This window comes from Delphinus delphis, chromosome 13 (assembly GCF_949987515.2).
Source record: "Delphinus delphis chromosome 13, mDelDel1.2, whole genome shotgun sequence".
NCBI classification, from domain to species: Eukaryota; Metazoa; Chordata; class Mammalia; order Artiodactyla; family Delphinidae; genus Delphinus; species Delphinus delphis.
The window spans coordinates 72,392,152-72,415,296 of NC_082695.1; the positions used below are offsets into that span (position 1 = coordinate 72,392,152).

Consider the following 23,145-nt stretch of genomic DNA (forward strand, 5'->3'; position numbering starts at 1 on the left):
CAACAGTGAAAGCCTGGAATCCTAACCACTAGGCCACCAGGGAACTCCCTGATTTTAGAAATGAAATTGAAAGAGTGCTGTACGGGGCTTCCCTGGTGGCGCAGTGGTTGAGAGTCCGCCTGCCGATGCAGGGGACACGGGTTCGTGCCCCGGTCTGGGAGGATCCCACATGCCGCGGAGCGGCTGGGCCCGTGAGCCATGGCCGCTGGGCCAGTGAGCCATGGCCGTTGAGCCTGCGCGTCCGGAGCCTGTGCTGCGCAACGGGAGAGGCCACAGCAGTGAGAGGCCCGCGTACCGCAAAAAAGAAAAACAAAAAAGAAAAGAAAGAGTGCTGTACGGACAGTGTACAGAACTACTGAGTCTATGGGGACCAGGTGGACACAGAGTAAACACTAGTAGAATAAGAGAAAGAAGCGGCACGCGGGCTCAGACTCCAGGCTCCTCAAGAGCATGGCCTGTGTCCTCTAATCCCTCTTCCCCACTCTCCCCACAACAGCGGACCGTGGCAATGCTTTGTGCACAGTGTCTGTAAATGCTACTCACAGCCAGAACAGCTTGCTAATACCTCTGAAAATGTTCAGTAGAAGTGTTACTTTTACTTCTTTAATATTTAGTTGTGTACTGACTCCCTAACCCCCTTACCCTGCTTTATTTCTTCCCATAGCCCTTATGACCTCCTAATATTCCAGATTATTTTCTTATGTATTATGTTTATCATCCGTCCCCCTGCCCCCATTCTCTGGAGGCAAAGATTTTTGTCTATTTTGTTCATTCCCATATCTTACGATAGAGGATAGATGACTGCCTGGAATATAGTAGGTGTTCAACAAACATTGTCGAAATAAAATGATGAACCTTTTCATGATATTACTAAAAGTTAGTTTGCCATTAGAAACATAAATGTAGAAGGAATGAGTCACCATTAGAACAGCACAGAAATAGCCACTGATGGAGGCTAAAATTAGTGGGCAAAAGTCTGAGGAACAACAAGATATTTGCACCGTCTCAAAGTAGCTTGCCTAAGATATTTGTAATTACAGAGAGAAAAATAGTGACTTTATAATGGACAAATCCAGAAGATACCACCTTAGACAAATGACCAGGGATCACGTCACGAGTAGTAAAACATACTGCCAGCATGTTCCCCTGATATGCTACACTGAGGACAGACCACCCCAGGGTTTTTTTTTCCTGATAATACACGACCTCAGTCTAATCATGAGAAAATACCAGACAAATCCAAATGGAGGAGCATGCTACAAAATAACTAATATTCTACTAAAATCACTCTTCAAAAATATCAAGGTCATGAAAGACAAGGAAAGTATGAGGAACTGTCACAGACTGGAGGATCCTGAGGAGACGTGACAAGTAAATGCCATGTAAGATCCTGGATTGGATCCTGGAACAGAAAAGAGACAACTGAGGAAGAAGTGGAGACATCTGAGTAAGGCCTTCAGGTAACAGCACTGTACCGCCGTTCGGTCCTTAGTTTTGATCACTGGACTCTGGTTATGTGAGGTGTCAACATTAGGAGAAGCTAAAGGAACACTGTACTATTTTTGCAACTTTTCTGTAAGTCTAAAATGACTTCAACACAATACGTTTTTAAAAAGTCATTACGGGGAAAAAGTCATTAGAAGCGAATGCAGGGGGAAAAGAAGAGCTTGTGAGAACAGTTTTCTTGCTCGACAATCCCTCTGCCTTCCCTACCCCATCCTTATCCTCCTGACTTCATGGTATTTCTCAGTCTCACCCAAGACCCTGGGCAGCAAAAAAAAAAAACCCAAATAAGCAAACCTGGAAGCAGCATCTTCAGTCCTTGAGGGGAAGAACGGGAAGTGAAGTGAGAGACGAGAGGAGAGAAGGCAGCACCTGGAATCGTGCACGTATAAAAACGTGCTTCCTCCTTTCCTGGCTAGAGAGCTTCCCTTCCGGCACTTCAGACACGGCCTCATCACACACAGGACGGTTATAAAAAGGAGAAGGACAGAGCAAGAGGATGGACATGTGAAGAGAATTTGCATGGGACCAGAAAAGAGAACAGGCAGGCTTCCAGAAGAGAGAAATTTCTCTCCAGAGCTGCCTACTGCTGAACCTGGCACCGCTTAAGTGACATGCAGGGGAGAGAAGCTGCAACGGGCTTGCCCCTGGTGACCACCAGGTGGCAGCACAGACCAATTAGAAGAGTGGCCCCAGACACGACACTTGTATTAACTCCATTATCCCTGGAGTTAAAACCTTAATAACACCTGAGAAAATGTAATTCTCTACCTCTCCAGCTTTGAAAGCAATGTTTTTAGGGTACAATGCTGGTTCTAAGCTGATGAAACTGGCTGCTTATCCCAAGCACTTCTGTATATCATACATACACCAGCTCCATCATTCTTGTCTCCACAAATGCAACAGTGATGGCACAGATGCGGTATCTTAATGAACACCCAGTGTAATATGAGAAACTCAGGAGCAACCAGATCATAACTTGACACACTCTATATTCACTGGCCAAAATGTGCTCCCTAGCCTTGGCAAATTAAAAACTAATCACTTCCGGGAATTCAAACAGCCCAAGTCTTGAGGACTAAAGAATGGGGTTGAGGGCGCAGTCTACAATCCAACACCCTGAAACGTCAGGCTGAGTTCCTTCAACAGGGCAGGCAAAAAGCAGTCTCCTTTTAACTGTCCCACTTATTAAAAATCCTTAGGTAGGAATATATCTTCAAGTTACCATTTTAAAGGGACTTATTAAGACAATGTCTATTCACAATAGTATAGTCTGAATGAATTGTTATTAGGCTTCAAGAAACGAGTCTAAAATTAGCACCAAGTTCAGTTTGAGATTTTAGAGTTCCTCCTTGCACTGGGCTTAGGCCAAACGGAAGCTGAGTCCATGTCACACATTTCGAAATCCTCTACCACTGGGTCATCCAACAGAATGTTCTTACTTACAGACATCGGCAGCGAGTGAGCAGAAAAAAGAATGACCACCTCGCGTCTCTTCTCAAGTGGAAAATGGTCCAGTTCTTTCAGAATGTGGTCGGCAAAGCACTATGGGAACACCAAGAAAGGGGGATAAGGAGGGAGTGGGATTAAAGACATGGAAGGAAAAGAAAATATTTTTTAAATGAGAGCGACACCAAAACTCTCAGAGAAGCCCTCAAACATCAGAACTGTCTTTGTAAAAAAAACTGCAAACTGTACAGTCTCTCTTGCTTTGGTTCATCATCAAAATGGCTCATAACGGTTTCAGGGGCCTGGGGAATTTGATGGGAAACTTCTAAAGCTCGCTAATGGCTCACTGAAAACGAACGCTCTGGACGCTTCCCCTTGGGAGGCACAGGGCACACTTCCAGATGGAAAGGAAACACAGATGGGAAGGAGAAGTTGTTTTAAGACCTCTCATTTGCTCGGCTAGCAGGAAAACAGCTTACAGGGTCTTACTAAATCTCCCTTAGCTTGGCTTTCAGGCCTATCACATTAAAATACATTAGACAGAAATAACAGAGGAATAAGAAAATGATTCTATTTTTACGACCTTTTCCTCACTGAGTCAATCTTCATGACAGCCTTCATAACAACAGATGAGAGGTTGTACAACTCTCGTTAAATCCACAGAGTGGGGAGCTGAGGCTGAATGGGGGGCCCCGTTCAGCCCACTCAGCCGCATGGCATCTGCGGAAGCTGGGCTAGAACGCAGCCCCCCTTCCTCGTCACATCTCTCCCACCAGACCAGTTAATTCCCTTCCTTAGTTGGCACGTCCCCCAGTCACAACAATAGGTGCTGAAATACCAGATCTGAAGAGGCTTTCTTTGATCTCACTCTTTAATCACTCTGTCATTTAACTTATAAAGCAAATGCTACAAAGGACATTAATGAGTCAACGGACAAAATTGGAATATGAATGTAGATTAGATAGATTTAAGTATCAGTGTTAAATTTGCTGAAGTTGATTATTGTATCATTGTTATGGAAAAGAATATGCCTGCTGTTTAGGTGTAAAGGGTGGTTTTATAAGTCTGTGTGTGTGTGTGTGTGTGTGTGTGTGTGTGTGTGTATAAAAAACTTATTCTCAAAAGGTTCAGGAAAAAAATTATGTATACATAGACACACATACGTATGCATACACACACAGAGCATGCAACTGATAAAGCAAGTGGGATAAATGTTATTAATATGTGAATCTAAACAAAGAGATGAGAGTTCCTTATATTCTATTCTTAGTCTTGTAACTTTTCCAATGCTTGAAATTATTTCCAAATAAAAATGTTTTTAAAGCATTATGAAAAAAAATTATAAAGGACAATTTACCAGAACCATGTAAATTTGTACTTGTTGGCATTTTGATATATCAGTGGTTAATACTATAGGATGAGCAAATTATTACCTAATAAATATTGGGATATTATTAATCTTTCCAGAACCCACAAAATTTGACAAATTAATGCTCTAAGGCACAAAGCGGTACCTAGAGAATTAGTTCCCTTTTCAAAATTTATAATTTACCTATAGAGTCAATGTGATAGGATTAGATACAGATAAAAGCAATATTTTCTGGTGGTCTCTGCAGTGTTTGGAGACTAAGGATGCTCAGAAAAGACTGTACAAAAGCCTAGATAAGGAGGCCCAATGCAAAGTTTAAGTAGGAGCCTGGAACCTACATTTACACCAAATATCCCAACAGCTAGATACAGTAGTAAAATGACTATTTTGAGTAATTACTACCTATAATACGTATTGATAGAAATGTAGACTAAACACACAATTTTTAGTTTCAGTTTTTACTTTTAGTTTTTGTTTAGTTGGGGTTTTTTTCTATTTCCACTAGATATCAGATCTCCTCACGTAATCGTCATGATACTAATAAAAATCGAACCATAAATTTTTGTTTCCTCAAAGTTTTAGTAGCATTTTTTCCTTTTATCATCTTGCATAACTGCAAGTAGAAACACAATTTGTTACAGCTTACAACAGACTCAGCCTTTATCTAAATAGAGGAGCTGTGGGCGAGCAGAAGTGTTCCTGAAATCATCTAAAATCCATCTGCGGTATTTTCTATGCGCAATCCCTCTGCAGAATGAAAGAAGCAGGCGGCTCTCAGAGCCTTCAATCACACCATATAGGAGGGCAGATAAATGCCTCTAAAATTCCCTTTCATTTTATGAAGGGAGACTTCCTCAGTGAAGAGACCTTTCCATCTTTCTGCTTCCCCCCTTTTCAAAGGACTGAATATTAATGCAAATCTAATTACTCCCTCAATTAGGGCAGGCAGATGCTGTGCAGATCCCTCGGTTCTCTGCGACCACATGTCAGTGCTAACCTGAAACCCCCCTTGTTTCCAGTCACAGGCCTCCAAGAGCAGAACAGGCAGGCCAGGCTGGGGCTCAGGCGGTCCGGACTGGACCCAGCAAAGAGCAAACTGGGAGGGAGGTTGTGGGGGAGGACACCACACTGAGACCAAAACTACACCCATCCCTGAGGGAAGGTGCCTCCTTTTCACTTCGCACTTTTTACTTAAAACTGGATTTCAACCTAACCGTTAACCCTTGACAGCACCTACGGGCCTAAGGAAAACACCGTCTGCTCAGGGGCGAGCCGGTCTGCTTTCAACGATGTCTACCACCATCTAGTGGTTATCGATTTTAAGTTACTCCAGGCTTCAAAAAAGTGTTAAGCTGGTATTTTGCCAGAGACGGTCCGAGAAATGAAAAATAAACGCATGAAATCCACATCACTTAGTATTTCGTCTACCTAAACTAACTCGAAGGTAGAAACTTCCACCAACAGAACAAAATAATATTTGTTTGATCAAGGACAATAGCCAGTAGTACTCCCGTATTCAAAGGGCGAAAAGGTACATAATAACACCAATTCAAAGCTTTAGAATTGTAGCTTTAACCGATTCTCCTAAAATCAAACATCTATTACTATAAATATAACAAATATAAACTATGTAGGAGAAATTTGAAATTTCTTTTACTATATGAAACTTTCTCAATTGAAATGTTAAATTTATTCTGTCTCAGAACATGTAGATATATTACCTTTAAAATTTTTAAATCTTTTGATATTTTAAAGGATTTAGAAAATAGAGGATCTGTTTGTCAGCTGTTCAGTCTATGAATGGAGATTAAATGAAACAACTTGCATAATCTTTTCTTTTTTCCTCACATAATCTTTAACGTTCTTTTGGTCACTGTGAAACACAAAATTCAAAACATAATTCTGCCATGGTCTGTAACTAATACTATTAATCTGAAGAAAGAAAAGAGTTTACCCTTTAATCTTTAAATTTATTTCCTCCTGTCATAATAAATCAAGACTCTAATACCTTTTGTTAATCCCCAGCACACAATTTAAGTAAGTGAACAGTAAGACTCGGGACACCCACAGACCAGGCAGGGACAAGAACCTGACTCACACCAGAAGCTGGGGTGACAGACGCAGCTGGCAGTGGCTGGCTTACCTGAATGAGGAGGGGGTGTGTGGGCCACCTGTCAATCGTGCTCCACTTCATCGTGGGCTTCTTGCCCACTTCGTTATAGTATCTGTAAATGGCATTTAAGCTGCTGCCTGAAATATACAGGGGCCACTTAGTACACGCATGTGGGCTATGGTGAAAATAAAAAACAGACTAGTAAAGGCAGTAATAAGTTCAAAGCAGGTAAGTCTTCTGCACTGAATCAGTCTAATTACAATCACTTCAATGCTCTAAAATGCATATAGATTTAACTACCCTGCAAATGAAGATCACTAAAAAGCAATCAATTTCAATGGCCTTTCAAAGAGCATTGAGACCACTTCTCTAGAGAAGCACAATGGCAGCGGATTTATGAAATACAAGCAGTCATTATCTGCAAAGACCAAGTCTTACAATTGAAAGCATGTTAAATTTTTTTCCCATTATGAAGGTAATCAACCCCATTTACAGAAAATGTAGGGGTGGGAAAGAAAGCAAAAAAGAAGCTGGCCATGACCCCAGAATGCTAATACAGTCATTGTTTTCTTCTAAGGTAGTTCTTTCCAATTATTTTTCTTTACAGCTGTTTTGTTTTACAAAGTTATACTTTTTAGGACATGTGCAGTTTTGTATCCTGAGTATTTAGGGCATTTTTACTTAGTATTATGAGATGACTATTTTCCACATTACAGTAAAAGCTTTATAACCATCCTTTTTAATGGCTTGTTTGATAAGAAGAGCAGCGTATTAAGGTTTCTAAGCGCATTCTCTGTTTTTACCTGCTTTATAAAATTATCATCACTCCCTAGAATAAGTTAAATGAATACCAACTCCTTACAGGTAATCTAACAAAACTTGTATTTCTAAACAAGAGACGGAAACCATGAAAATTCGAAGACTAAGGGAAAGCAGATGGTGACAACCCAGTGCGATTTTTTTCCTGGCCTAGAGGAGCTGGCACTGGAGCCAAGCCTTAATCCTAGGAAACTAACCCTAACATGGGGCCTCCTCTTCAATCTTCACGTGGGGCAAATGCTCCAAAACATTGCCACGCTTCCCAACACCACCGGTCTCTCCATGAGAACTATTAATCAGTTAGGTCTCCAAATTAAAATGCTAGCCAGGACGAAGCCATATTTAAATCACATGTACCCTCAGGCTAAGACTCAATTTTCAAAAAAATAAATGGAGTTCCATTTTTCTGAGAATACAATGGGTCAGATAAATCCAAATTGAGTCCATTCCAGGCTCAAAAACCATCCCTCCAGAAATCACAAAGTAGTCACCACCATCTTCACATTGCAAACCACATTTCACAGGTGAACAGCATCTTCAGATGTACAGAAGGACTTCGAGAAGCCACAGCGGGTCTTCTGAATCACTCAGAAACATGCAATGAACTATCAAAGGTAGTAATTAAGGGAAAAGCATAACTAAAAAAATTGCATGATTAAAAAAAGTGATTGATACATAGAATATACTGCTGCTGCCACAATATGTGTCTAAATAAAACAACAGATAAATGACACTCTAGTGGCCTCAAAGAATGAACATGCTTCCCAAAGGCTTTCACATCTCTGAAGTAGGGATGTACCTGCCCTTACACCAGAGGTAGTAGGGAAAAGCTACAGACACTACTGTTTTAAACACACTGCTAGAGCCAGCTGTGAAATGAAACCCTAGTCAATCCTTTGTCATATAAATAACCATCTTCTGAACTTGTTTAATTTTGAGAGTGGACATTTACATGTTGAGTTATATTTTCGAAAGCCTGGCCAAAGTATAGTTTAGAAATTTATAAAATCTGATTTATTCTCCAATAACGTTACCAGACATTTTAAAGTTATTGAGGTACATGTCCAAAAGAAATCACAGTTCAAACTCTTGAGGGTGTCTGAGGACTCAGACGTTTTCACAGGTGCTCTGAATAAATATTTAAGGCACACACCAGGCTTCCAAGATTTCTTCCAGTAGCCTTTTGTTTTCTCCTTATAGTTATAGAAATCATATGCACTAATGTCCAAAAGCAATTTGGGAGTAAAAATGTGCTGACCGCAAGCCTTGAGAAAGGATGTAAACAAATGTATTTGTGGGTGACAGCAGAAGATTTACCTATATCTCATGATACAGAGATTGGCAAAACAGATTATTCTCCAGCTCCAATTAAATATATAGGAAACAACACCTAGTAACATTTCCCAAAATCTAGAACACTGAGAGAAGTTTGCAAAGGAAACCCTAAACTGGGTTTTGGTTTAACGAGGAACCAACCCATAACCAAAGCATAACCAAAATACATACCAATATTTCCAATGTTATATGGACATCTCTGCTGGCAAAATGGAAACAGCTATCAACTTTGCTACATTAATAAGAATATTAGGGTAGCCATAAAAATAAGGGTTATTACACAAACATAGAAAGTGGCTTAAGGTTCATTACTGATCCATTATACAGCTGCATTAAAGCACTGAGCACTGGAAGCCACTGCCTTTCACCCACCATTTGTAATTCTCAGTCAACTGGCTAATAACTCAAGGGACAGATGAACCATGAGATTTCCAACGGACTGACCTGAACGGACTGACCTGAACTCTCATGTTTAAAGCAGACAGACTGGATTTGCCATTCAAATCGGAAATGATTGATCGTTTCCTTCCGCGCTCAGCTTCCCTGGTTATTTTTGCCAGGGCCAGATCTACCCTCCCACTGTCAGAGAGAAGCCTTACCTGTGGTAGAGCAGCTGTACTGTGGGTACTGTGTGAAAGCAATCGCCCTTTCCAGCCCATCTCTCTCCATCTCCTCAACTGCTTCTTCTGTTAACGGGTGGACGTACCGGAATCCAATATAGTATTTGTGAGGGGCTATTAGGAAGCATGTGTGGAAAGGAGAAAGTATTCATCTTGATATAGATTCCAAACAGAATGCAGTGTCCAGAACAAAGACAGTTACCCTAATTTCCTATGGTGCTGATAAAGTGAGCAGGTTTAGAATAGTCCTTGGATTGTAGCCAGTCTTCTGCTGGTATATGGATTTTTAACCACTGTTTTCTGTGTTCAACCATTTAGCATATGGTTTTTAAAACTCAAGCTTCTGGGCCTTATTCTCTGCTCTTGGCTGAGATAAGAGAGACTCAAGAGCAGAGAGCATTTATCCTTAAAGTATAACCTCCTCTCATGTACCAGATACCATGGGAGACATTGTGCTTTTTTTTTTTTTTCTCATCTAAACCCCATTTTTCAGATAAGGAAACAGACTCTCAAAGGTTAATGAACCTGCCCAAAGTCACAACTAGCCGATGGTTGAGATGAGATTGCAACGTGGGTCTCCCCACCCCAATGCCTGTGCTCCTTCCATGGCTCACCCCCAGCCTCTTCCAACACCCGGGTCCCCTCCTTCTGTTCCCTCAGACCCCAGGCCACCTAGTTTATATAAAAGCTCTGGGATGCTTGATAAAAGTGCACTAATAACAAATGATTCAAATGATTCTCCTCACTTATATGAAAAACAAATCAACGAACAAACCAACAACAATGCTTAAGTTGGAGGCGCTAAGTGGGATTTAAAAATCATCATTCTGGCACCTAAACGGCCCAAGTCAGGGCACATCTTTGCGGTCCTTCTCCTATCACTTTACCAATTCCCTCTCCTATCTCCTCCTGTATTTTTAAAGCATCTTCAACCAATTTCTTAGGCATTTATAAAATCATAAAACTGAAAGTTTCCTAAAGTTACCCAGTTTTATTTCCTTGTCTTTTCATAGAATTACACTCAACTTATACTCAGGGATGGAGTTGAAAATACACTACATAAACATTAAGTAATAGTAAGCCTGAGATGACGTTGCTGTCCAGGCATAAGCCAGGGCTTCAACTAAGAACATGACACTAAATTGCCACAAGAAACATTTAGGTTGAAGTGAAGAAAAAGATGATACATTGATTGCGTGTGTGTGTGTGTGCGTCTCTCTCTATGAGTGTGTATATACATATGTGTGTATATTTTATACATATGTATATATGTGTGTGCTACATATAGATATAGAAAACATTCCTCAGAAACTTGACCCAGGGGACTGAATCAATGGAGCATGTTGCCAAGAACAGAAGCAGAATATCGATAGGGGAACAGAAGCATGTCTGTGCAGGGGAAGGACAGTCTGATTCAATATTCTCCGGTTGGGAACTACAAAAAGAGGAAGGAAGGGATACAAATGAAATCATTCTCAGCTGCCTGTCCCTTCTAGGCTACCAATTTTTTGGTCTCTTGCATAAAATATGGTGACCTGCAGTTAAAACACCCCAGAGGGCACGGCCCTGTAAGCAAACTCCAAATGACAGATTGTTCAAAGATTACGTGGTTCGTGCTAACACTGCCAACTATCGCAGCATCATCAAGTCCACTTTTCAGGAGCTCTTGGTGCTCTGAGCTGAGGCTGAAGTGGAATTTGCTTTCCAATCTATCTTGAGACAATCCAATGATCAGATTGACACAGTAAGATCCCCTGAATGCCGGGGGTCAACCAGCTTCTCCTGTTTTCTTTCCAGCTGCCCGGTAGTTGAAAGTTGTAGCCTAAATGCCTGGGGTCTGGGAGTTCCTCAAATGTTACAGATTAAGAGAGGTGGAGAGGCCTCCCTCACAGATAAAAGCAGGGCGGTGACCATATCTGGAAGTGAGACAGAGTAAAATACTCTGGAAAGAACAGATAATGCTTTCTAAACGGTCCAATTCAAGACGGCCTGCAAAGACATATTTTAGAAAAAGTGACAATGCACTGTCTCCGACTGGGTCTATCCTGAGGAGCTAACAAGCATGCACGGAGGCTCCTGGCTGCCCCCACAGGAGCGCGGGGAGAGGAAGGAGTCTCCTGGATGTCATCTAGCACCACATCTGATGGGCAGCACATCTGGCCAGAGTAAGCGCCAGACACAGGACTCGCTGGCCCAGCCTCGTCCACCCTCAGAGCAGCTGCTCAGTGAACACACCTGGGTGAGAACTACAAAGAAGTCAAACAAGGAACAAATAGAAAAGCCATTTTTTAAACAGTAAAACTTCATTAATCTCCAGTCCATTCATTTAGCACGTGCAATAGTTCAAATGTCTGATTTGTACATGATTCTTTGAGAGAATGGTGTGAAGTTATTATAATGCTTTGTTACTTGTATCAGATCATGAACCCTGTGCCAATGGTGAATAATAAAAGCTCACATTTCCTGAATTTTTATCATGTACGCTGCACCATGCTAATGCCTTTCAGGATTATCTTATTTCATTTTCACAGTGGTCCTACGAGTTGGGTTCTGTTATCATCCCCATTTTCAAGATGAGGTTTAGTCGGGTAAGTTATCTGCCTGACGTCATACAACCAGGGATGGGGAAGCCAGCTCCATCTGAAATGAACCCATTGTGCATCCAATAAAGAACGAAATTATTTTACTGAGTAGCACTTACTTAGAGCTTCATTAAAAGCAGCCATGTATAACTAAACTATAATTTTTAAAATGTATTTTAGATTTAGACTTTTCATGAAGTGAAATGATTGCACTTCTCATCTATTTCCTTCTGTGTCCACTAAATGACTGCAATGCAGTATTACTACACGAAACCAATTCCAAGTCACATTCCCTCATGTAACGCACTGTAATTAGTCAATAGTAATTCTATGCAGAGCCTGTGCAAGTCTCAAACTATCTATACCGGCTACCAAGCAACAACTACTTGCCCCAAAAATGAGAGTCTGAAACATTTTTATCTGGTTGTAATCATCACTTTTTTTTTTTTTTGACTAAAGAGAACTTTTCCAAATACATGTAAACAAATAGACACAGTTCAAAAGTAAATTTTATAATTTTGTAGGAAAAAAAGTATAAGAATGGAGGAGGAATGAGAAAGAGATGAATAGAAAGGAAACCCGATGATGGCCATTCTGACTGGTGTGAGGGGATACCTCGGTGTAGTTTTTTTTTTTTAAATGGAGAAGGTGACATGTCCTTCACCTCCTTTTTTTTTTTTTTAAATTAATTAATTAATTTATTTTTGCTTTGTTGGGCCTTTGTTTCTGTGCGAGGGCTTTTTCTAGTTGTGGCAAGCGGGGGCCACTCTTCATCACAGTGCACGGGTCTCTCGCTATCGCGGCCTCTCTTGTTGCGGAGCACAGGCTCCAGACGCGCAGGCTCAGTAGTTGTGGCTCACGGGCCTAGTTGCTCCGTGGCATGTGGGATTCTCCCAGACCAGGGCTCGAACCCGTGTCCCCTGCATTACCAGGCAGATTCTCAACCACTGCGCCACCAGGGAAGCCCCCTCGGTGTAGTTTTGATTTGCATTTCTCTAATGATTAGTGATGTTGAGCATCCTTTCATGTGTTTGTTGGCAATCTGTATATCTTCTTTGGAGAAATATCTATTTAGGTCTTCTGTCGATTTTTGGATTGGGTTGTTTGCTTTTTCATATTGAGCTGTTTGTAAATTTTGGAGATTAATTCTTCATCAGTTTCTTCATTTGCAAATATTTGCTCCCATTCTGAGGGTTGTCTTTTCGTCTTGTTTATGTTTTCCTTTGCTGTGCAAAAGCTTTTAAGTTTCATTAGGTCCCATTTGTTTATCTTTGCTTTTATTTCTCTAGGAGGTGGGTCAGAAAGGATCTTGCTGTGATTTATGTCATAGAGTGTTCTGTATAGCTGATTCACTTTTTTATACAGTAGAAACTAACACACAATTGTAAAGCAATTATACTCCAATAAAGATGTTAAAAAAAAGAAAGAAAGAAAGAAAGAAAGGAAACCTGAAAGCAGGAAGGAGAAGCAGGGTAAGGGAGGGAGGGAACCCAGTGCTAGCCCCACCCAGTGGCAGCTGGGGCTTCACTGCGAAGCTTCAGGTCCACTCAGCAAAGCATGAACAGCAGGACAAGAAGCTTCTTTCTGGGTAACCTGGGCGAGCCCCGAGGGGGCCACAGGGCCACATCTGGTAATCTTCTTGCTCTTCGATGCAAAGTTCCCCCAAAGAACCTGCTAAACTCTGAGACTGTTTCCTGTTTCCTATATCCACACTCTGTGTGATCATCAGCTGCTATACTCGTTTTGTAGGGTATCCCTCCAGCAAGTCTTCAAAGGATTTTTCTCTCTGCCCCTGGAGCAGCCTGGCCTGCAGCAGCAAGGCCCCACTAGACTAGAAGCTTCTTGTAAGTAGAAACCATGTTTTTCAACCATGAGTAGCAGTCCTGACCAGCGCAGGGCACTCAGTAGGCCACTGATGAATGAACGCGTGGGTGGTCTTGGGCCGCATTAAACACCCCCAAAGCAGGCTTGCTTAAATGATGAGGTGGTCATCTACCACGCAGCAGAAAGGCAGAATTGAACTTGCCTGCCTCGGGGGTCCCAGCGTGGGCCACAGAGGCTGGTGATGTGCCCTAGGGTCATCAACACCAGGTATCTGATAGCGAGTGGGACACTGCTATACATCCAGGTCATTCCATGGGACTCTTTCCAGACCAACCAGGGTGGCAGAGGCCACTGCTGGCCTGTCTGGTCTGGACAAGCCAGCAGTCTCACCACAGAGAAAGAAGGAAGTGGGAAGGACGCATGTATACTCCTTTTTCAAGGCTGACAGCTCTACTAGGGTTGTTATGGTGATGGGTGCTAGACTAAGACGTCACCAGGAAAAATGGCATCTTTCCGCTGCCTTCGTCCACCGAAGACAGCATAGCAATTGCAGATCTGGTTCACGCTAAACATTTTATCGTGATAAGCAGGTCATGACTAGAGAGTTTGTTCTCCATCGGGTAGGTGTGAGGTGAGGTCAGCCAAGTTTCCCTCACCCCACATTTTAAAAGATACACTGTGTCACATGTGGCTGAGCTGTATAAGAAATGCCCTGAAGCCACAAGTGAAGGCAGGGAGAAAACCTAATATTCAAAAGCACAAGTGAACAATTTTCCAAGTGAGATGCTCTGCTGAGGACTGGAGCCCTTTGTCCCATGTGTGACACAAACAGTGGATTCTGAGAGCAACTCGAGCTGCTGCTCGATGAAACGCTTTTGGTCCTGCCTAGCGGGGCTGCTCTCCGTGAGGGTCCACACTGTGTCACACTGTCCTGATCCCGAGCCCTAAACTGTCTGCAATGAACACATTTCATGTGTCCTAAGATGCACAGTATTTGTTTTAACACCTTATATTGGTCTACAACAGACACCATCTTAAAATTAACTGACAGAGGTCTTGTGTCTTCATATTATATAAAAACAATGGTGCGTCCAGCAATCGATGGTGTCTTGAATGCAATTAAATACGGCACTTAGAGTTCCTTCGTGTAGTTAATGTTCCATTCTGCACATTATAATTTGCGTTAGAGGCTCTCAGAGAACAGTCACCAGATGTGTGCAATCCTCTTTTCAGTGCCATGCCCAACGAGGCACTTAAATGACTCACGATCATGGTGTTGCCAAGAGCTGAAAGCGGTTGCTGAAAGTTGCTTAGAGCCTCATGGCTGCAGTAGCAGCTAGCTAATTCTGCTCTAGATACTGATCTAATTAGTCATCCACACAGAAAGAAACAACAATAGCAGCAGCCTCAACCTATTTCCCAAGGATTTCTTTCCAGGACGATGATGTATGCATCTGTTTTTTCATGGTAGGTAGCCTCTTCCTTATAATCCAGCTCAACTTAACACACACCTCCAACTTCCTTTTGAGACTAATGTCCTGAAACTTTAGCTCTTTTATTTGTAACATAAGGAAGTAATAGAAAAGGCATACATCTGGGAACAAAGGAAAATGCCACAAGAACTGAGTTCAGTGGCCGGGCATCAGGTAGGACCCCCTGCAAATTGAGAGCTGCTGGTACCCAGAATTGCATTTGGCTTCCAACAGTGTTGTGAGTTTCATAACTATACTTTGAAAGAACAAACCTAGTGAGATGTGAGTTGAGAAACACCATACCTGTGTGCGGGGACAACTCGTCCAGCAGCTTCACCATGCCTTCCCCTTGCTTAGTAGTCCACATCTTGATGGGGGATCCGCCTCCAATCCTGCGGTACTGCTCCTGAATTTTGGGGGTTCGGCGTTTGGCAATGAATGGTCCCAGCTTACTAAATCATTGAACATTGAAATCATTTTATTCCAGCTAAGTAACCTCAGAAACATTTTCTACTCAATTAAAAAAAAAGAAAGGTAAGCAAAATTTTAAGGAGAGCCTATTAAGATCACGCCTTTAAAAACAGAAGCTCGAGGTCACTGACAACAGCCTGCTCTTTCAGCCCAGATCAGAGAGAGAGAACCAGACAGTCTCTGAGGAGTAGCCACCCTGCCCTACAAGCTGTTCTAGCAGCAGGCCCTGAAGATTCAGGAGCTCAGACACCTGTGCAGAGCACCTGGCTGTGTGCTATAGCTACTAACTTACCACCTCTGGATCCTGTACCTAATAGGAACTAGGACGCACAAGACATTAGGCAGCGTGCAGCCCTCTTATTTAAGAAAATGCATGTTAATCCTATGATATACTTGCCCACGTGAGCAAAGATGTATGCCCAAGAATGTTCATTGTAACACTGAAAACAATCTACGTGTCCGTCAGTGAGGCACTGGTTAGATAAATTAAGGTATGACCATACAGTGCAATTCCATACAGTCATGAAAACAGAATGAGCCAGATCTATATAATCTGTTATGGAATAATCTCCAAGAAAAATTAAGTTTCAAAAAAAAAATAGCAAAGTGCCAAATGATGTACATTCACGTTTGTGTAAAAAAGGGGTGTGTGTGTGTGTGTGTGTGTGTGTGTGTGTGTGGTGTGTGTGTGTGTGTGTGTGTGCATGTATATATACACCTGGATGTGCCTGGACTATTTCTGGACCTAACAGTGCTTACCTCCGGGGTGGGTAAGTGGGAGGCTGGAGTCCAAGGGGAAAGAAACACCTGCTTTTTACTATAAACACTTATTAACTATTTGCAATTTTTTATCGTATGCATATATAAATTTTTTTATTAAAAAACCCTATGCTTGGGCTTCTCTGGTGGCGCAGTGGTTGAGAGTCCACCTGCCGATGCAGGGGACGCGGATTCGTGCCCCGGTCCAGGAAGATCCCACATGCCGTGGAGCGGCTGGGCCCGTGAGCCATGGCCGCTGAGCCTGCGCGTCCGGAGCCTGTGCTCCGCAACGGGAGAGGCCACAGCAGTGGGAGGCCCGCGGACCGCAAAAAAAAAAAAACAAAACCCTATGCTGGGTGCTCTGTGATGACCTAGATGGGTGGGATAGGGGATAGGGGTGGGAGGGAGGGAGGTCCAAGAGGGAGGGGATATGTGTATGCATATAGCTGACTCACTTCACTGTGCAGCAGAAACTAACACAACATTGTAAAGCAATTATACTCCAATTTTTAAAAAAAGATATTGTGAAACTCAGTCATACACATCAAAATATACAGCAAATATCAATCATACCTCAAAAAAAAAATAAAGAAAGAAAAGAGGGAGGAAACAATGAAAGGAAGGGAAGAAGGATGGCAAGAACTCAATTCCACAGCACCAATGAATAATACTCGTGGCTTCCCTGAGTGTTAGTTAAGTACAAATACATCTTTATAGCTCCTTCAGCTGTGTCCAGACCGCTGCAATTTCCAGAGCTCTGGGAAGGAAACGGCCCAAGGGGAATCCTCGCTAACTTGCTTTCTCTATCCCCTACAATTCTTCTTACATCATAGCCTTCTCATAACTAATAGAAAATAAGAATGCTGCTCTAGCACTACCAGATGTGCACTAAAACCGTTTATTTATTTTTTAACTACAGAACTGAGATACATGGAAGGCAAAATGCACTGCACAGGTTATGGATAAGTATAGGCATTTACATGTATCTTACTTTTGAACAGGAAGTGTCATGAGGTCTCGATCCGAGAAGAGCCTCAGAAGGAAGTCGTGAACTTCTCCGACGGTTTCAGGGCCTCCCATGTTCAGCATTAGTATTCCAGTTTTCGGCTTCCTACGTAAATCAAAAGGCAACAATTGATTTGTAACACTTCTAGGGTAGAATTTTGTTTCTGCTAGCAAACTCTCATCTAATCTGTTCAATGCAAAGATGCAAAGCTACAGATCTCTTCACTGCCATCCCAGTGAACACATGAGGCCTCCAGCTCTGCACAGTCCAAGGTCCCAGCTCAGACTCTGACCTTCACCGTCTAGCTCCATCCCTGTCCCTGGACTTTCCCTGGGCTCCAAATATTCCTCTATTAAACTGTCAGCCCTGAACAAAGATCCCATTCTTTGGGGGCTGAGGGTCAAGGTGTAAACCTAAAATTGTCCTGAGGCTGAAACACTTGTTCATATGACTGCCTCGTGCCTACACAGGTTACCTGATCTCTCCAAGCTTAAGTTTCCTCATCTGTAAAATAGAGAGTCCACCAATTACCTCAAAAAGTTATTTTGAGAATTAAGTGCATAATGTACTTATTCAGCATAAGCTGCCACAAACAGTAGGTTCTATTCTACACAGAGGAGCCGTGGGTTTCCCTATAATTTTAAACCTCCCCAGGAAACTATCAGCCCTTATTTACTCCCTTCTCTTTAGTTAATTATTAAACTATTAATGGCTTAAATTATTTCTTGCTACTCTGCTTCCTTCTCCAGAGCCCGCCTTTACTCCTGCTCAGTGTCCCCTGCTGTGATAAACTACGTTTCTCACTTTACACTCACCTCGCCATCCTTCATCTAAAACCCACTACTTAGGTAATTCCTGTAAAACACTGTTCTGAATTGTTCAGATTAGTCCCAGGCTAAAGAATCAACCACTGGATGAGCAAAAGGAAACAAAAAGAAAGTCATGCAGCTTCTGGGAAATTTTTTTTAAAAAGGACTATGCAAAAATGTAAACTTATAAAATCCAGAGCTGCTCTGAGGCCTGCACTGCCGAAGTGAGCCAGGCCAGGATGAGTTCTCTATTCCTAAACCAGCCAGCGGGCAAGATGGAGCCAGAGCAGGACCAAGTGTCTCCCCTGAGCTTCGGGGAGCCACCAGAAGACCATGACTCTGGTCGGAGCCACAAGGTCAAAGCCTGAGATGGGAGCGTGGAGAACTGCGGGCCTGTCTTTCCTCCTGTGACAGGAGTGAAAGAGGCTGCCGGTGGGGAAAAGAAAGGACAAGGAGTGCTTCTCTACTCATCCTTTTTTTCCTTCTTGTGCACTGTAAACATTTAGATATAATTCACATACCATAACACCTGCCATTTTAAACTGTACAATTTGGTGTTTTTTAATATATGCTCAAGGTTAGGCAACCATTACAGCTATCTAATTCCTAAACATTTTCCTCAGCCCCCAAAACCCCACTTATCCGTTACAGCCATTCCCCATTCTCCCTCCCCTTCACCCCTGGCAACCACTAATCTACTTTCTGGGCCTATGGATTTGCCTATTAACAGAAATAGAATCATAATATGTGGCCTTCTGTGTCTGGTTTCTTTCACTCAGCATAAAATTTGCAAGGTTCATCCGTATTGTAGCATGAATCAGTACTTCCTTCCCTTTCGTGGCTGAATAATATTCCAGCATATGGGTATCCTCTCCACTCACTCTTGATAAAGCAGCCGAGGAACAAGCAGGCTGATGTCGATTTAAAACACCATTATTACAAATGCCGAGGGGGCTACTTTCTAAATCTCCTACGCCAAGACCACCTCTAGCTAATGCAGTGACTACCGCAATCCTGCTGAGATGGGTCTCGTTTGGAAGATTGCTCTTAAAGTGTTCTAAAGCTAATGATATCATGATGACATTTTAATTGTAATTTTTAAAAAAATAATGTTTGGCAATAATTTTAGGCAACAGAGTGTATCAAATTTATACAAGTAGAAACCATTTTCTTGATCAAACATAGTATAGGTGGATGAAGTAGAAATCTGAATTCTCAGCCTAAGTTTTCAAAATAAGAACCAATTTCTGGGGAAAGGGAAGTGCTGCATTACAATGAACTCAGGGATTTTCTAATTTAGACCCCATTATATAGATTAAGCAAATTCACTTTTTTCGCATCACTGTCTTAGGCCAGGGTTTCTTGACCTCAGCACTGCTGACATTGGGGGCTGGACAATCCTTTGTTGTGGGACTGTCTTGTGCTTTGTAGGAGGTCTAGTGGCAACCTTGCCTCTACTTACTAGATGGCAACAGCACACACCCTACCCCAGCTGTGACAACCAAAAATGTCTCCAGACATTGCCAAATATGTGTCAGGGACAAAAATGATCCCCCGTCCCACCCTCTGCTCAGAATCACTGTGTTAGAGGAAAGGGGTTTAATCTCTTTTTACTAAACCAAGCAACCACATTGAAGTTGTTGTTGTTCCATAACTTTTCTACCCCCTCGGGCCAGAAGTCCTATCAATGAATTAACAAACTGGTGTTTTGTTTTCTTGATACCTGAAAATCCCAGATTCATTATATTGTGAAATTGTAATATTCCCTTAATCTTTCTACTTAGGCCACTGGTGTTCTGGGATTCTGTCTCTCACCCTCAAAAGCTGTGACTCACAATAAATTAAGTGCATTTTGCCATGGATTGCTGCCAGTTAACAGATTACTGGTTAAGAAACCCCACGCTAAGAGACTTACCTAAGCCACAGAGGGCATCAATGTGCAAACAGGATTTAGAACTGTTTTTCATCTATAACACCTGAGCTCAGAACAAGAGTGGCTTTAAATGGGATGTTACTCTACCCTGCAAACCCATGTTTTGCAAACCATGTTGATCTTATACATGAAAATACCTAAATACGCTTGCACTTAATTCAAAACTGTGTTGTGCATGACGAATGGCGCATTAGGAAGCCCTAGTCCAACATCCCTCTATTCCCGAATGTGAACTGCAAAGCTTTAGTCAAGGGTTGCTGTCTCTTCTCCCCTCCAGACACAGAACATCTGACACCAAAGTCTGAATGGTCAAGTTCCCCTTGTCTGAATATAAAAGCGTGTACGGCAAACACATTGAAAGCTTCTCATTTGAAAAGGTTGCCACATTTTGCCATTTATATTCTTGCACTCTCAAAATATGAGGTTTTTCCTTTGAACTATTAATTGGACAAACCAAAACTTAAGCTCATCAATTAACAAAGGAACAGATTAATTCTATTCTACTATATAGAGTCATCATCAAGATAAAAAACAAATCCCAGCTCTTCATTAAATCTCCAAGATGTAATTGGCCAGAGGATCTATGCTGCCTCTGGAACAGGGTTTGGCAAACTCCAGTCCATGGGTCAAATTTACCCACACACCCCCTGCCTACTTTTGTAAATAAAGTTTTATTGGAACAGGGCTTCCCTGGTGGCTCAGTGGTTAAGAATCTGCCTGCCAATGCAGGGGACACGGGCTCGAGCCCTGGTCCGGGAAGATCCCACATGCCACGGGGCAACTAAGCCCGTGCTCCACAACTACTGAGCCTGCGCTCTAGAGCCCATGAGCCACAACTGCTGAAGCCCGTGCACCTAGAGCCCATGCTCTGCAGCAAGAGAAGCCACTGCAATGAGAAGCACACACATCGCAACGAAGAGTAGCCTCCGCTCGCTGCAACGAGAGAAAGCCCACACGCAGCAACAAAGACCCAACACAAACACAGCCAAAAATAAATAAATAAAATAAATTTTTTAAAAAAACATTTTATTGGAACAGAGTTCCAGTCATTTGTTTACGTATCACCTGTGGCTGCTCTCACATTATGATGGGGGAGGTGAATAGCAGCAAAGAAGACCAAATGGCCCCACGAAGCCTGAAAACATGTACCACTCAGCCCTTTGAGGACAAATTTGTAGTGTAGCATTGTCTAGAGTAGTCTGAGCACTAAGCAGCACGAGGCCTTCATCATATCTGGCATCAGAATGACTCACAAAGACACTCACCACTTCAGCACCTCTAATTTTTGTTTGTTTGTTTGTTTTTGTTTTTGCGGTATGCAGGCCTCTCACTGCTGTGGCCTCTCCCGTGGCAGAGCACAGGCTCCGGACTAGCAGGCTCAGCGGCCATGGCTCACGGGCCCAGCCGCTCCGCAGCATGTGGGATCTTCCCGGACCAGGGCACGAACCCATGTCCCCTGCACCGGCAGGCAGAATTCCAACCACTGCGCCACCAGGGAAGCCCCATCATCTCTAATATTTAAAACCCAGAAATAACCTATGTGCCCCATAACATGAGATTGGATAAATAAATTAAGATTTAATAAAATACTCTTAGGCTATAAAAATTATGTAGACTTTTTACAGTTATGTAGTAGACATTAAATAAAAAGAGGAAGTTATAAAAATAATATATGTAGTATTATCACATTATGATAAATATATACTGAGTAAATATTAATAGATACAGGTATAGAGACAAAATACTGGGTGGTGAGATTATCAGTGATTTTTTTTTTCCTGTCTGTATTTTCTAAAATGAACCGATTTCTTTTGTATAAATATGATATAAAGTTACTTACTAGAATTTGGGAGTCTTTTTAGATTTTTATTCAATTTTAATAATTTAATCTTAAGGCGATTTATTTATTTATTTATTTTTGCGGTACGCAGGCTTCTCACTGTTGTGGCCTCTCCCGTTGCAGAGCACAGGCTCTGGACGCGCAGGCTCAGCGGCCATGGCTCACGGGCCCAGCCACTCCACGGCATGCGGGATCTTCCCGGACCAGGGCATGAACCCGTGTCCCCTGCATCGGCAGGCGGACTCTCAACCACTGCGCCACCAGGGAAGCCCTTAAGGCAATTTATGTTGTTGACTTTTGCCACCAGGATAACATAGTAATTAAATAATTTTTCTCCCAGGGTTCCACGTCCAATCAGTTCTTCAGTTTACACCAAATACTTACCCCAAACCCTAAATACTTAAAGCACTTTGTACTATGGCTGAGGTGAGAAAAGAGGGGCCGTGGGGGGCAAGGAGGAGTGGCATCCTGCTGGGCATGCCCCCAGGATGGAGACAGTGTCTGTGCTTCCTGTCTCCCTTCCCACATGTTGTTTTTCAGGAGGCCGGAGAGTTGAAAGGAGATGATTTGGGACCCCACCCTACTGCTCTAACCCCAACAAACCTCAGTTCACTAAGTGCTCCATCATCATACCCAGGATCACACAATTATAAGTAACAAACACAAAATATGACTATTTTCAAAGCTGTAAAGCTCTCGTGGAACATCTGGTCTACCAGAAAGGTCAAGGCGTTAATAGTTCACAGCTACTTTCTCTCTGCCCAGTGTTAAAGTGCATTACTCCTATCTGTGCACTCATCTAAAAAGCGACCTTTGCAGTCTTCTGTTGCCTCTGTACCAGAGGAAGACTTGAAAACAGCTGTGGCCTCTTGATACTGAAGAGGACGCCCAGTAGCAACGCCATGCCTGCTGACGTCCACCCGCGAACAGCAGAGGTGAGGTAGGGAACGTACTTTGTTTCTTTAATAAACTGTAAATCACATTATGGCATTTACAATAATATTCACTGCCTTAACAGTTTACTACAGAAATTCTTGGTGGATTCGTTATTCCTTTTCCTGCACAGGAGATGTATTTCATAAGTATAATCATGTTAGGTTCATAAACATATTTCCGGCATACACATAATTTCTGTTATGGGACATATTCCAAAACTAAATCCCCACACGATTTGCAGATTGTTTGTACTCAACTCTGTGTCCTTTAACAAAAGCCCTGTGGGATTTTTATTTGTCAACCAG

The 23,145-nt window shown here is 42.4% G+C and overlaps 1 protein-coding gene across 1 annotated transcript in view; it reads right to left on the reverse strand.

Moving 5' to 3' along the window:
* FECH (ferrochelatase) overlaps positions 1-23,145 on the reverse strand; it is a 39,186-nt gene that overhangs the window by 10,699 nt on the left and 5,342 nt on the right. The window contains exons 3-7 of the mRNA XM_060029123.1: positions 17,308-17,427; positions 15,390-15,538; positions 9,188-9,322; positions 6,465-6,571; positions 2,950-3,048 (exon numbers count right to left, since the gene is read on the reverse strand). Coding sequence (XP_059885106.1) covers positions 2,950-3,048; positions 6,465-6,571; positions 9,188-9,322; positions 15,390-15,538; positions 17,308-17,427 — 610 coding nt within the window. The remainder of the gene's footprint in view (positions 1-2,949; positions 3,049-6,464; positions 6,572-9,187; positions 9,323-15,389; positions 15,539-17,307; positions 17,428-23,145) is intronic.